Here is a 16768-nt window from a genome sequence, read left to right as displayed (position 1 = left end):
TTGGGCCCCAGGCTACTGCCCAAACCACCTATATTATAATGCATTACTGCATATCACACATATATAGAGGGGCGATCAGACATATGCAGTACATTAGTGTATCTTGGTCGCACTGCTTACACAGAAACCCCTTCCCCAGTTAGAATACACTTGAACTTCTCCCTCAGCCCTCCTCCTCTGAAAACACATGAGACCCCCTCTCTACCCACTAAGAAACACAGCGCCTCCTCAACACGTGTAATTTCCTCACCTTTCTTGCAGGATCTTCCTGCAGTGCTGACCATCTGTAGCAGACAGTATCATACACAGCACTGTCTTATTGCTGCTGACCCGGGACACAAGTATAGCACTGATTGCTGAGGCTGAATTCTATATTTCACTTTACTTCTGCAAAGCTCTGCCTGGAATTCCAGAGAGCATGGAGGTTGCTTGCACAGAAGGCATGACTCCCAGCTGCCCCAGAATCGGCGGAACAGTTTTTAGTACTGTCCCAGGTGGTTGGGAGGGTGTTCCGGGCTGCTGCAGGTGTTCCGCTTCCTGGTCCCTACCCCAACACACTAGAGCTGCAGAGCCAAGGCCAGGAGTCAGGAACCACTCCTGCTACCTCCACACGTTTCTGCTGTGCTCTATTGCAGAGATGTGTTGTGGTAGGTACTCCCCAGGTTGGCCCCACCCCTCCTCCATCATATCAGAGCTCCAGGGAGAAGAGGAAACAGGACTGCCGGGGCTACAATATGAGGGAAGGGTCCACTATATAAGAGGGATGGAGGACAGGAGGCCACTACATGAGAGGGATGGGAGTCAGGAGGCCACTACGTGAGAGGGATGGGAGTCAGAAGGCCACTACATGAGAGGGATGGAGGACAGTGGGCCACTATATGAGAGGAATAGAAGAGAGGGGATCGCTATATGACAGGGATGGAGGACAGGAAGCCACTATATAAAAGGATGGAGAAGGATAGGAGGCCACTATATAAGAGGGATGGAGGAGGACAGGAGGACACTGTATGAGGGGGAGGTGAGGCAGGAGGCCACTATATAAGAGGTTCATGCAGTCAGAGAAGTGAGAACGATACCGGCACTACCACCGTGGGTCCCCACACAGACCACGGACTACACTTCGTAGATGTCCTGCTCCAAGTTCAGATAATGCAAACATCAATGTAGTAAATATTGAAGCAGCACTCACCACATGCGTTTTCAATCTTTTATTCAGCAGAGTGGCAGTACGGACAAACATCAGACTGTGGCAAGCGACGGCTTGCCACCGCTTTTCTACATTAATGTTTCCACTATATAAGAGGGTTGGAGGAGGACAACCATTTAAAAAAAGTAAAAAACATCTACAGTAACTCAACAACAGTCTGTTTGATGTTGATCCCGGTGCTGGTCTTCGCTAAGCTTGACACACTGGGATCCACCAAAAAACTTACTAACAATTAGCAGGCTGGCTTGCGAGGACAAGATGTCTGGCCCTCCAGGCTGCTAGTTATGCACACACCCTTTGTGGCATCTTCACACCTCTCATGTGACGTCATCTTCATCTCCCAGCATGGAAGAGGGAGGTACAGGGGTGTGCATAATTAGCAGCCCAGAGCAATGGACATCTCATCCCCGTGCCCTGGCCTGCTAATTGTAAATTTCTTTTCTAGGTGAGCACTGCATGTCAAGCTTAGAAAAGACCAGTACCTGAATCAACATCAAGAGGAGTGTAGGCGAGTTTCTTTAGATGTTTTTTTAAATGGTTGATTTCCTTTAAGGTCAGTATTATACTATGGGGGTGGGGCAAGGGGCAGTAAAATGGGAGTGGTTTCTAAAAAAGAGATGGGCTTTTTGTCTCTCTCTCCTTAGCCCAAAAGTTGGGAGGTATAAGAAGTTTACCGGAAGCTGCCATCTATAATGGCGAAAGCATAGACTGGTGGAAGGCCCACACCTTGCACTAGAACCCCTGAGTTTCATCCCGGTCTTAGAGTCCCCAATAGTCCCAGGGCCTAAAGCCACCACCCTCTGGTTGTTACACCTCCGCGGACAAGGGTTAATTAAAGTCACAGGGAGTAATCCGATCTGTGTGTCTATAATGTGTCTATCACATGACCATGGACAAATGTTGAGCTTTCCATTGAATCACAGCAATCAAAAATGTAGTAAACCACAAGGAACTGATACAAAACGAATATTGGAAAAAAACTTTTCACCATGCAAGCATGATAACATTTATTTACTTGACAACCCCTTAAAGTATCATCCACTATGCTGGTTCTGTAGATCAGAGTAGAGGCAAACGTTCTGCAGTTTACTACCTATGTAGCATAAGCCTAAATCTGCATTTCTTTATAGTAGTGAACAAAGCTTTTAGGCTAGATGCACACAACCGAGCCAATTCTCAGCCTTGAAAAAAGGATGTTTTCTTCCCTTTTTCACATCTGAGTTGCACCCTTGTGGCATTTGTTTTTCAAAGATTCTTATAGAACTATAGCCTATGAGTAATCCATGAAAATCAATTCCGACTAGGACATGCTCTACTTTTTAACAAAAACGGATATGCAGACCGTTTAAAGAATGGCCGCGGGCACTGATCCATTTAAAAGTATTACATTTATTGCAACCAAGTTCAGCCCTGTTAAAAAATGGACCATGCACAGGTGTTTTTCACCGTCATGGACCTTTGGTGTAATTCCCCTATTCTATACATTCCATTTATACATTCTTGACCCCTCTCCCTCCTCCTCTATATACATGGTCCCACCTCTATTTATAGATATTATATATTTATATATATATAGCCCCCTCTATCCCATTAATATACATGGCCACCTAAGTTATATACATGCCCCCCCCTGCTCCTTCCTTTTTATATACATGGCTCCCTCCCCACCCATATTTTATATATGGCCCTCTCCATACCTTATCCTTCATATGTAGCCCTGTCCTCCTCCTTCATATACACAACCGTGCTATTTAATTCAGGGAATGCAAATACATTCCAATTTGTATGCAGTACTTTCACAAGTGGTCCCGCGACCCATATCGCGGGTCACTGGCTCACCCCTGCCCCTCCCTCCCCGCAGGCGCAGCGCCAGCGTCAAATACCTGTCCCCACTCCCGAGTCCTGGCCTCGCTCTGTGTTCCCGTAACCTAGGGCGCGCGTGCTAGGGCAAAGCCAGTGCTACATTTTTAATCAGATTTAAGTTCTTAGTACACGGGCTGTCCTCTCTGCTAATCATGAAGACTAACTTCCTCCTGCACACTCTGTAACAGTCTCCTGCATCTAACGACCCAACCCCAGGATCATTCGACTCACTAGAAATTATCCCAGTGGAATGAATGGGCAGTCCAAACTAACTTTCTAAAATATCTTATCAAACTTAAATGACTTTCTCAACTTGTTTCCTCTCATCTCCCCCCTCCAGATAAAAGGAGTTTCACTCTAAAAATCTGCAGAATTTTGTTGAGAAAAACTCAGTATGGTGTCAGAGTACAAATTCTATGGAGAGGGAATGAATGGGCAACAGCTCATCACATCAGCAAGTCATAAAGAACTGAAAATTACACCGCCTGAATGAAAAACAACTGCTAACAAATGTGCAACATCCACCAGCAGGGCCTAGCCTTTTCTTGGGGCCTGGAGGCAGCCGGGGGTCCAGATTACTGGAGTGGCTGGTGATTGCGACCTAGGGCACGCTGATGTCACGGTGCTGGGTATGGGGAATGGAGGGCTCTCCAATCCTCTCCAATTACACTCCAGTTTATAATACAGGCAAGTAATTGGATATAACGACTTACACCAGTGATGGCGAACCTTTTAGAGGCCAAACTGCAACCCAAAACCCTGCTTATTTATCGCGAGGTGCCAACCAAAATTAAAGCAGTAACTTATTGTTCCCTGTTCAACAACCTTCAATCATATTGGGCTCCCGAGGACAGCAACACAGTAGAAAGACAGAAAATTTTGATCATTTTAGCTTCTTTCCAGTGTCCCTCTGTACACAGAGAATCTTGGGGCCATTAGGAGGTCCTCCAAAAATAATTCAACCCTGTCTAATTCTCCCTCTTCCTACAGTCCCAAGTAGCGATGTAAGTATCAAAATATGACTGAAAGCAGCATCTTTTAAGTTGTTGGAACTGCAGGAAGATTCTTTGAGTCCTGTCTGGTGTGCTGGGGCAATGGCCCGGGTGCCCACAGAAAGGTCTCTGGCACCCGTGCTATAGGTTCTCCACCACTGACTTACACCCATTTAACTATTGCCTTTCAAGACAGAATCTACCGCTGCTATTACACAATGCCCAGATTCTAGAACCTTCAAAGAGGGTTCGCGACCCCCCTCCTAACAGCTCCTGACCTGGAGAGAGCGCTATTCTCAACTACCAGCCTGCCTATGTATGCCAATACAGAATGTAAACATCAGATAAAATATTACACTTTATGTACACACTGGACCATTGCTTTGTACAAAGTACTTTGAAACTTAAGGTTTGCTAAAAGGCCAATTAGACATATAAAATGTTAGGTAACAAATTCTAAAGTTGCTAAAACATAATTTGTTAAATAACCACTAGAAAAAACTCGAAAAATGTCACCGTTTGACCTTGGATAACAACCACTTTTTTCAAGTGGTTTTCTTTAACCCCTACTAGTACGGCGCGCGGGGTCCTGGTGCATGGAGAGGGCTCGCGGGACGAGCCCTTTCCATAGCCGGTAAGTCTTTGCTGCATATTGCAGCAAAGGCTTACCGGTAACACCTGTGATCGGTGCTAGCACCGATCGCAGGTGCTTTCACCTCAATCGCCGCCGGCAGCATTGGGCATGGCCAACGCCATCTTGCCGCAGATCGTCGCTCCCCGATGACGTCACGGGGAGCGGCGATCCGTTGCCATGACAGCTTCAGGTCTCACGAAGGCCCGAAGCTGTCTCGTTTTAACCCATTCATTACAATGTGCTATCAGCACATTGTAATGAATGGGGAGTAAAATCCCCATATACTGCCATATTGCAGTATGGCAGTATATGGTAGGATCGATCAGACAACCTAGGGTTAAAGTAAAAGTAAAAATAAAAAAAAGTTTAAAAAATAAAAAATTATAATTAAAAAATCTAAAAATCCAAATCACCCCCTTTCCCTAGAACTGATATAAATATTAATAAACAGTAAAAATCATAAACATATTAGGTATCGCCATGTCCAAAAATGCCCGGTTTATCAAAATCTAATAGCAGTTTTTCACTGAGTTTAACCCTGTAACGGAAAAATATAAAAAAATTACTAAAAAGTGATCAAAAGGTCGCACAGTCCTAAAAATTATAGCAATGAAAATGCCATCAAAAGTCACAAAAAAAGTATGAAAAAGCTATTGACACCAGAAGATGGCAAAATCCCCCAAAAAATGTTTGTACAGGAGGTTTTAATTTTTTAAAATGTATGAAACCATTATAAAAGCTATACAAATTTGGTATCCCCGTGATCGTACCGACCCAAAGAATAAAGTAGAAGTGTCATTTGGTCCGCACAGTGAAAACTGTAAAATAAAAGCCCACAAGAAAACGTTGCAAATGTGTTTTTTCACCATTCTCACTGCATTTGGAATTTTTTTCCCGCTTCCCAGTACACGGCATGGATTATTAAATACCGTCACTATGAAGTGCAATTTACGCAGAAAATAAGTCGTCACAGGGCTCTTTATGTGGAAAAATAAAAAAGTTATAGATTTTTGAAGGTGGTGACTGAAAAATCGAAGTGAAAAAACTAAAAAAAAAGGCCAAGTCGTTAAGGGTTTAAAGGGGATTCCCCACGAAGGCAAGCAGTGCTTGGCGATCTTCGTGAGCTCCGTAGAGATTAATGGAGCAGAACAGTCATGTGGGGCCTTCTGCTCCATTAGTCTGAGGAGCAGCGAGGGGTCGGTCGGACCCCTCGTTCTTGCGATCTGCGGGGGTCTCAGCAGTGAGACCCCCACTGATCAGCAAGTTAGGCCCTATCCTGTGGTTAGGGCCTTACTTGCCTTTGTGGGAAAACTCCTTTAAAGTTGTTATACTTAAAGAATATCTGATAATATATGAATATATAGGAAATGTGTTCATATGTCCTTTATTTTCCCCTTCTTCTCTTAGGTAGTTTGTGTAAATCAGCTCTATGTCCTGTTCTCCACTGACATCTGAGAGATAAAGAAATCTGATAATGTTTCTAATGACTTAACTTTTAAGCCTCTTTCACACGAACGTATGAAAGCGGCTGTATGCTACCAGTACTGTTTTCCTATAGGTAGTATACGGCCACATTAATTTCAATGGGGCATATGGCCTTCCATTTAAATCACCATATTGTCCATCATACTGTACCATGAGCAAGAAAAAATATAGAGCATGTCCTGTTTTCTCCAGTATTTCTATTCTGTTCGCCCCACAGAAATCTATGGGAATGTTTAAAATATGTGCTAAATACACTGTATTTTATACGGATACGGTACGGATATAGTGACATACATTTACATACATGTGAAAGAGCCGTTAATAAGAAAGTTCCCCAATACTGTAGTCTAATCTCTTTATAGAACTGAATCATCAAGCAAAATGTTCTATAGGTATGAATAGAGTTAATTATTAGTTGCCTTCTGTTCTATGTAAAGGACTTTACAGGAGAGAAATGAGCAAAAACAAGACGCATAGAAGCTGATTTACTTAATGAAGAACGTTACAAAGTTTACAATTGTCATCTGCTCTATATATTTCTGAAATTAAAAAAAATTGCTTCAAATGTTTAGTTACACTTTAAAAATAGAATAATTTATCCTTTAGTCTAAGATACTATAACATTCTGGCACAGATTTAGAATGCCTCTCTTGCTTTTAGGAAAATATGCAAGTAAGTTTTCCAGGATGGAAAATGCCTCTTTTAGCTACCTTGTAAGGCAGCTCCCTTGACATCAAGCATAAGATACAAGAAGCCTAATGACAAGTATATCTATTCTAGAAAAAACATATCCCAACTGTAGGTTAATCCAGCACCATGTCGTAAGGCTTTTTATAAGTCATCCTTGATGTCAAGGAAGCTGCCTTACAAGAGGCATGGTTTTCCTTATGCCTTCCTGTAAAACTTATTTGCATATTTTACCAGAATCCCCTAGTGGTGCATCCATGGCTATAAGTCTCCACACACCTACATGGCAGCCTTAATTGGCAGTCTCCGTAAGGAGAACGTTTACTTCCCGTTTCTTGCTTTTAGACATTTTGAATTTTTAGATTAAATCCACCATGCTCTTTATTTATTTATTTTTTTTACTTAGCACATACAAAAATGAAAAAGAAGGCAGAGCCCCTAACTGTCGGCCCAGTGAGAGATGAAGAATTTTTTCCATGGAATGGAATTACGCTTAATAGATGTCTAGCTGTTGCTGCCATTGCTGCTCTTCTTAGTATGGGTTTTCAGGTGCTTCAAGGTATGGTAAACTAATGCTTTTGATTGATGGTTGTAAAGGACTGGACATCCAAGAAACTTCCGTATATACTCTTGTATAAGTCTTTTATTGTGCTAAAAATTGTGCTGAAAAACCCTAACTTGGCTTACACTCGAGTCTATAAAAAATTAACACTATACGCACCTTTCCGTCGTACCTCGCGCCTCCCCAGTTTTTTGTGGTAAAATTAGGTACCTCGACTTAAACTCGGGTCAGCTTATACGTAAGCTATATGTAAGTTTTTACCACTACTGTGCTCCAATATGCCATTGCTAACAATAGTAACTTAATCTTTTCTATACATAGGTCAATATGATATGGCAATATTTAACAGCATTTTTCACTATTAACAAGATAATGGATAATTTTTAGATTGATGGGAGACAGACAATACATCCTTCCTGTGAACCAAAAAAAAACCTCAATAGCACTAAATAAGTAGAGTAACCAATACTTCATATGGTATACATAATCTGTATTTATCACATTAGCCATACACAATGACCAGAAAAAAAGTATTTAAAAACACCCCATTAAAAGAGATACACATAAAAAACCAAAAGACAGTGTGATAATATCTGGACTGGGAGTTATCATATATCAAATCTGTAACAAGATCCTGGTAACATATCATAAATTTCACAGCTGCAATTACACATTTTAGGGGAACACATACGGTTAAATACACATAGTCTAGTCCAATACTCTGAATCACCCCAAATTATTTTGAGCCAACCAGAGGCCATACTCCACAAATCCAGTATCACACTGTCTGAACACCCCGACGTACGTTTCGCACCCTACTTTGCTTCCTGTGAAGAAAGCACTAGTGCACTTGTGTAAATGCTACTCCATTCACTTTCATATAGGTGCCAGTGGTATTCTCTGTAAAGCCTCATAGGCATAAAGCAGATAGAGCCCTCTTCCTCAAGTTACTTTGGCATGGGCACAATTGAACTCAATGCCAGGCACCGATTATTGAACACACAGGCACACAGCTATAGCTGAAGTTACATTGTCATGGGTTCATGGGTTCATAGAAAGAATGTTTTCCATAGAAGAAAATTGGTAAATGTATTTCAGAACGCAAATTAAACATTTGTTTCATGCTTCTGTTGCATGACAGTAAAACATTTGGAAACATCATTGACATTTGGCTTAGTAAAATTTTAGTCAATACATGAGCTGGAGAAAGCTGAGATATTAATGTATTTACTGTATGGTAAAGTTGGCTAAAAGTTATGGTTTCTCCTCAGACTCTGGTGATGACGACTTAGCTGATGTGGAAACTGACGCTTGGATTCCACATGATCAAAGTGAGGATATGGTAAGGACTTAACTGGGCCAAATTAAAAAAAAAACAGACACTGATACAAACAACTGTTAGGTGGTACCAAGAAACATGATTTTGCTGTCATATTAAATAATCTTTGTACATCCCATCAGACTTGTGAGCTACAGTATTGGATGTACAGTCAAATAAAAGGTGGGAACTGAAAGTGCATCTACAGCTCGCATGTCCATTTATGGCTTTAACTGCTTTTATCTCCAGTTCTGAAAATCTGATGCGATGTGAAAGATGATCTTATCTTTAATATGACACCAAGCTATAGAACCAAAGATGGGGACATCTGAAGTGACAAACCCCCTTCAGTCTCTAAACTTGACTCGTCTCATGCAAAATATGACTCTTCTCAGCTCATTTTCACATGTCTTTGGAGGAGATTTTTCGTAGGTAAACTGGTGAGATATTATATTAAAGAGTAAATTCTAGGAAAGACATTTCATAGCCTACCTGAGGGGCTAGTAGTTTGATCAATCTGGAAGACTCATTTTGTCTAATTATAGAGTGTTTGAACTATAGTATTTATACCAAAAATATATAATTGACACAATGAAAATCCTGCTTCACTAATGTTATGGGCATTATTGGAAGCAGCAGATCTGGGATAGTGGTTGTTTTCGCTGCCTCCTCAACTACATGAGACAATTAATTTGCATCACTAGAAATGCAATATAATTTAGTTATGTGCTTGATGTGGCTACTTTCACCAGGCACTTATTGTTTCATAATGAACAATGGAGGAGATGTATTAGTCTGTCTGCACCTGAAATGCTAAGAGTCACATTTATTAAGGATTTAGACCATTTTCGGCAGTTTTCTGACTTGTCTGAAAATTTCCTCAGTTAAAAGGGATGTGACCTTGCAGGAAATAGCCTGTGCACCAGAAAATATTCTTACACAGCAAACAAGACCAACTAAAAGGAGGTGCAAAGAACAATTCACCAGTATTATGCTGCACAAAGTTTAACCTTCCAGCATGAGACATAATTGGGGAAATTTATCATAAGTGTCTGAAAGCAAAACTTCTCTAGTCGCACATGACAACCAATCAGAGCTCATCTTTCATTTTCACACAGCTCTTTATAAAAGGAAAGTTGAGATCTAATTGGTTGCCATGAGCAACTAGAGCAGTTCTGCTCTCAGACTTTTCTGATAAATCTCCAAATGATTACTCTGGTGCATCAGAGAACTGTCTAGATATACTCTGCATGGGTCTGATGACTGACATTTTAATAGATCTCCCCCAATATGTATTGTAACCCAACCAACTAAATTACCTTACTGGACCAAAGTCAGAAGTCAGTAAAGCACCCTTTTCGAACAACTTCAATGGCATACAGCATGGACTTTCTTTAAATGGGTTATTAATTTTGATGGCCTATTCTCAAGCCATGGTATTTAAACAGAGCATGGCCCATGAAGCCATTTCTGCAAGGTTAGCCCCCATTTACTTCAATGGAAACATTTTCTGCAGTTACGGCTTTTGAGCAATACACAGAGCAAAGAGACGTCGGCTTCTGACTCGGGTATCTGTTCAATACAGGCTGAATAACTAATACAGGCTGGGTGTTGTCCATTTCCCCCTTCATCCCCACAGTCGGGTATTGATGACCTATTCTGAGGATAGAATATTGCTTTAATCTGTATCTTTACATGAAATTGATAGATATCATGCTAATGGGTCAGGGTGACATGCTATGTGCTAATGACATGGCTTTAATTAATAATATCAAATTTGTGATAGTGAATTTCTTATTTCTTTTTTCATGTAATTAATTTTGAATAAGAGGAAAATGTGTAACAATATGTTTCTGTCAGTCAGAACCATGGTTTTTTGAAGATTGGTTTGGTTCATCTAAATCAGAACTGCCTGTAGATAAGCAACCGGAATCTCCTGATTTTGAAGAATCAGACCTTTCGATGGATGAAGAAACTGAACCTCCAGCAGTTGAAGAACAGGACTTAACCAGTGAAGAAGTAGATGAAATTATCAAAACTGATGAAGGTTTGACAACAGAAGAAGAACAAAAATATGGAAAATCCGAGGTATTAAAAGATAGTCAAAAGCTTACTGGACAATGGGGGTTAAAACCCAAAAGCAAATACATGGAAGCTAAAGTTGGCAAAATACGAATAGCAACTGAAGATGGTCCTCAAAGAAGGGATGTTTTTCCGTTTCATAAGAAACCCAAAGAAACAATTAAATCAATTCCAGATGCCAAAGAAAAGCCTTACAAAGAAAAAAGTTATCAGAAAAAATATGATGAAACGAAACATGACCAGCCAAAAAAGCATGAATTTGGAAAGCCATACAGAAAGGAAAAAGAGGAACAAAATAAATACTTCAAACAAGACAAGGCAAGGAAAGAAAAGGAGAGCAAAGGATACAAGCAGTATCACCAGGAAAAGGACTACAAACGGAAGTTTGATTCACATAACTATGGTTAATGCATCTTAAGAGGAGCAGGTTTGACTATAAAAAGATGCAGACATTGTTAGGTAGAAGCTCTGGACAGATGTGTAACATGTATATTTGTGTGTGATTAGTAGCAGCAGGACTGAAAACTGAATTTATATTCCAGGTTTATAGTTGAGGAACATCTCTTCCCTTTTTACTGAACACAGCACAGACACTCTGCTTTGAGTAACAGCAATAGCAGGCTTCTGATTACATATCACAACAGAGGATAGAGGCTGGGAGCATTTTTAATGAAGAGATCCTAGAATGCTGCAGCTTATAGGAGACCACTCCAGTCTACCAAGTCCAGCTACAATACTGGAAAATAAATGTAATTCTTTCAGTCTTGCTACTGCTAACAACATGAACAAAGGTATTATTACACAGGTCTTCAGAGATGCTATCTAACACAGTCAGAAGCTTTGTATGGTTACAACTGATTTTATATTCTATTTATGGGGCAATGCCAAAATATGCTTTACTGTCAAAATCTTGCTCTGCTGTTCTTTGTTTTATTTTGCTGCAGCATTGCCAACACTTGACCACAGCTGATATCTAGAACAAGTAAAACGGGAAAAACTCAGCAGCCCATCTTACACATATCTCACAACTGATATCAAAATGTAGCACTTGATAGTAGACAGGTGCATAGGACCACCTTGCTGGGTTTGGGTTATGTAGACATCCCAAGGAAAATATTGTTAATCAAGATGAAGTAAAACCTTGTTCTTTATTTCACCACAGTTAAAAACACAGCCCAGAACAGTGGCCTAAGTGTTTCAGGTGTTACCCTTCAACAGCTAATGGGGAAATCTGCAAAGGTCTAAATGGTACATTAGCAAAAACAAAAATACCAAGCAAAAGTCAGTGAGGCCGCAACACAATATAAAGGACAAGACATACTATGTAGCAATACGACAATATGAAACCATTAAAAAAGTACACATGTATATATCAATAAGAACTGGTTATTGTGGACACTGTCTTGCCTAACCACTGACCTCTAGACTGCACTGGGTAAAAATGTCCAAAACAATTTCAACAACCTCAATTTTAACTGTCTATTTACAATTATTGCCATTGCATAAGTATTTCTCCATAATATCACACTAGTTTTTTTAAATCAAAGAACATCAACATATTATTATGTTAAAAATACAACATAGAAAGGAGTTTGGACAAATACACTGTACTGAAGGGAGACAGAACAACTTAAGCGCAGGGCAACATGGGAAGCAAAGAAATCATAGATAATAAAGTGCTTAGTGCATATCCTCTATTGCTGTATCATCGCATAGCTTTAAAGTGCCAAAAAAATAATCAGAGAGCGAAAGACATTCTACGCCTTAGTATATGTGCAATATACAAGACCATAAAGGATTACTTAGTGCATATTACCTGCACACCACAACCGCCTGTCTCTGTCTAGATGACTGACACCTTGACGCGCTTTTCAGCATGCTGCCTTCATCTGGAGGTATAAATGTCCAAAATCCTGCCAAGTAAAGCAGTCAGAGAAATGACAAGTGGCCTGGGTGGCACTATTAAGTCAGATCCCTGCCCTGCTATAGGACAAGCATTGCATGCTGTAAAGTTTAAATCAATTATGAAAAGCATATCTCATGATCCAAGATCTAACAAACAGTATCAAGGTTAGATATTTACACACCAATGTGTGTAACACAAATATAGTATCAGTCCAAGAATACCCACAGTACCCAAAGATGCTTGTACTAAAGGTCATGCCAACTGACAAAGCAAGAGAGCAGAATGGCAGAACAAGAGGTGGGAGGCATCCCACGCATAGCGTTAAACAAGGCAACTTGTTTAGGGCTAATAACAATAACCTGTGATTGTAACGGAATAACTTAGCCATGATTAAGGGTAGGACACTGTTCTGTGCTATGATTTTAACTGTAAAAGTGATAAAATAAAGATTATGAATTTTACCTCACGGTGCTGAACAATATTTTCCTTTGGGTTACTTAACAAGAGATGCAGCCTTTTAAACAAAGATGGGTAAGAAGCAGGGGAGAATTGGTTCTTGAGCATCAGTTGATTTAAAATGTAAGTAATATTTACTTTGTTGTGTTACACCATCTTCTGCTTTTGCAGCAATTTTGTCAAGTATTGGGCAACACCTACCTATGTAGCCACACGTTCTTTATTTGACTGAAGGGCACTACTGTTAGTACTTGTATAGCCATAAGAAAAAAGAAAGTGCACCCTCTTTAAAGTCTATACTTAAAGGGGTGTTCCCATTTCGGCAAATTAATGTTATTGTTTGTATGATGAAAAATGATACCATTTTCCAATATACTTTCTATATCAATTCCTAACAGTTTTCTGGATCTCTTGCTTGCTGTCCGTCTACAGATAAGCTTCCAGTGGACAGAAATCTGACCATGGTCACACAGGTGCACAGATTGTTAATATCACAGAGAGTAATCAAATGTGGTCACATTTCTATCCACTAGGAGTAAACTTTCTATAGAATAACAGCAAGCAGAGATCTCAAAAACCATTAGGAATTGATACAGAAAGTAAATTGGAAAATTGTGTAACTTTTCATTATTGAAACCACAAATTTTTTTTTGCTGAATTGGGAATTTAATTTAATTGTCTAAACTTTTAACTAAATTGCATAAATGAATAGTGCAGATGTTAATCGTCAATTTTGGTCATTTTGGACATGTGTTCCTGCCTGTGTCCTTTCTTCCTGCATTAAACAGTTTGTATGAATCAAGTTTTCATCCTGCACTCACACCTGACGCAAACCTCTGGATAGTCTTGTCTCCTTATAGAGCTGAATCATCATAAGTGAATATAAGTATGGAGTATGAATATATTCATACAAGGTATATTGCAAGGTTTCCTGTTATCACCAGCACACTTTATTTCTGAAATGAAGAAAATATATACTTCAAAGTTTTAGCTTTGCTTTAAGTTTTGGGACTTAAAGAAACAAAAATGGAGTCTTTAGAAACTCTAATGGCTCTTAGGGTAAATACAACCTCAGATGAACAACAAGACACTAAACAGCACTTATTTCACAAAAACTAGGTCAATAAGCAGGGCTATAATTGAAAAACCAAGAACATGCCATACATCAATACTTCAAGTCACTGTTTTATGTATTACTTTTTAAGTCTCTTACATTGTCAGAAGGAATATAAACCCCTTTTTCTGCTGCTTTAGTTCATTGGGGTATGTAGGTATACACTTATGTACAGATCCCTTTAGGTCTGGCCACAGCATTATACTTGGTTGAAGACTGGGCCGTTGCAGCACCTAAATTATTTTCTTTTTCAGCTATTTTGTTGCAGGTTTGTCCTGTTGTATGACTCCATTTTGACCAAGCAGTAGATGGCCTTACTTTTGACCCTAGAATACTCTGATATATAGAGGAGTTCAGGGCTATCTCAATGGGTTAGATTTATCAGGGCTTGCAATCCAGTTTTCTGGTTTATAATCCCTGAAATAATTGCAATTGCATGGGAACATTCAGGAATTGTTATTATTTTTCCGTTTATGCCACCTCCATGCCAAATAGAATTGTATACCACCACAGATGCCACTTGGATACAGGCCGGGGCCTCTTGATGTATCTAATGTGGTAGATGGACAAGGCTTTCTTCATACGTTGGTGCATGATGCAGTCAGACAGGCAACTCCACCTACTGCAGTCAGTATGCCCACTCCATGCATTTGATGTCCCAGCTCTGCCTCCTAATTACCGATAGCCAATGATTTTTCATTCATGCTGCAACCTAGAAATATGCTAAAAAGACCTGCAATAAAAAAAGAGGTTAGGTAAAAGATTCAAAAGCAAAGTAAAAACGTGAAAAGAAAAAAAAAATAGACCATTGCACTTGAGCCACCTTTCTTCTGCTCCCCACCAACCTTTGTTGGGATTGCCACAGTAATCACGTTTTCAATGCTGCAGCTCTGGATCAGTAAACAGGAGTTCTATAGACTAGAATATAGGTATGCCAAAGCCCATGTTTGTTTTAGTTTAATTTATTAATCCAGATAGAAGAGTGAAAATGTGAATATAGTAATTCTATATTTTATTTAAAAATCAGACTTTTTCAGTCTAAGCTTAACACTACACTTTTTAAATAAAACATTAAATTCGTTTGGTTTTGCTGGCTTTTATTTTAATAAAATCTTCACAACTTCTAAGAAAATGTATAATTTTTATGTATGTATCAGGGATTACAGGCTTTAACTTAGAAATTGGCAAACATTTCAGAATTATCAATCAAATAAAGCAATCTTGTACTAATCAAGGTACAGTTGTCAGATTTAACTATATAAACGTAACCTTACTTGAAACATTTTAATAACTTTCAGTTATTGTAGCACTCTTCTTGTGCTAAATATAATACACTGCTCCATACCTGAATTAGATGAAGTTTACTGCCCACTCCCTGAGCTACATATACCTCATATATATACGTACTGTTTTCAGGGCCACCATCTAGGCAATAATAGTGTAGTCGAGTGTTCCCCTACCTTTTTGTATCTGGGGACCATACTGGGTAACCCTCTTACCATGGTTCCTGGAATATAAAAATTTGTGCCCCGCAAATAGTTCATATTAACCCCAACTCATATAATTCCCCCTTTCCTGAAGCTGCCCTTTTCTCTATAGCCTCCTGTCATAGATTATGGGTTATGAGGCCCTTTCTTATGACAGGGGCTAAGGGGAAGTTACCTTTTCCCAATAAGATAACATAATTAGCACCTGTTTCAAACACCCCCATCTATGATTCCCCTGTACCTTAGAAATGTTAATTGGTTTCATCTGTCCCTTCAATAGAAATGTAAATTGTTTTCCAAGGAACATAAGGGCTGGTAGCATTTTGGTGAAAATAAAAGTAGTAGTGAAGGTTTTGAGGTTTTGGGATGTGTCGGATGATCTCTTGATCAGTGAGAAAACTTGATCAGATTTGCAAACAGACATTTAGAGCCTCTGGCTTTGGCGGACTGATCAGGACAGGACAGGACATTGAAGAAAGAGACCAGCAATAAGGGACATTTCAAAGTTTTTGATGCACCCAGATCTTCTTCCACACCTAAAACTTTGAGGCTATGGAATGTGGGCGTGACGTGAAAGTGCGACAGCAGGGAAACTCTCCAATCAAGAAGATGTCTGATATTGTTGTGTTTTGTACACTCCTCCTTTTCTACTTTTTTCTGCTTTTCTATATAGACTGATAGAACAAATAAAACTCGCGCAGTGCTGATTTTTGCCCAGGGCGATAGCATTAGCAAGTCTTGTATCAGCAGTTGTCTGAGTCATTTCCTTGCGACTGTGCACAAATGCATTTAACTGATTTGAAACACAACATTTGACACACTATAAAGAGGATATCTTAAATCCTTCCCTTACAGAGGGAGTTCCAAGTGGAGTTTGCCTGTATCCGGGTGTGCAATTCTTCAGCCCAGAGCAAAGGGCAGCAAGTTGTAATGGCCCGAGAGCCTGAGGATGGCAACAAGGCTGCATAGATAGTG

The 16768-nt window shown here is 39.8% G+C and overlaps 1 protein-coding gene across 6 annotated transcripts in view; it reads left to right on the top strand.

The window, feature by feature from the left end:
- Positions 1–15540, top strand: part of JSRP1 (junctional sarcoplasmic reticulum protein 1) — a 79603-nt gene extending 64063 nt beyond the window's left edge. For 4 of the 6 annotated variants that reach the window (XM_072112730.1, XM_072112739.1, XM_072112748.1 and 1 more), the window contains 4 exons: positions 4255–4395; positions 7275–7427; positions 8702–8772; positions 10609–15540. In XM_072112730.1, coding sequence (XP_071968831.1) covers positions 4377–4395; positions 7275–7427; positions 8702–8772; positions 10609–11238 — 873 coding nt within the window. In that variant the 5' untranslated portion in view covers positions 4255–4376 and the 3' untranslated portion in view covers positions 11239–15540. Of the gene's footprint in view, positions 1–4254; positions 4396–6543; positions 6574–7274; positions 7428–8701; positions 8773–10608 lie in introns of all 6 variants that reach the window. The other 2 variants (XM_072112773.1, XM_072112765.1) reach the window with 2 other exon arrangements.
- Positions 15541–16768: the final 1228 nt, after the last annotated feature.

The sequence above is a fragment of the Engystomops pustulosus genome, chromosome 1, assembly GCF_040894005.1.
Source record: "Engystomops pustulosus chromosome 1, aEngPut4.maternal, whole genome shotgun sequence".
NCBI classification, from domain to species: Eukaryota; Metazoa; Chordata; class Amphibia; order Anura; family Leptodactylidae; genus Engystomops; species Engystomops pustulosus.
The sequence above is the reverse complement of the archived record's forward strand: the minus strand, read 5'-3'. Positions and strand labels throughout refer to the sequence as shown.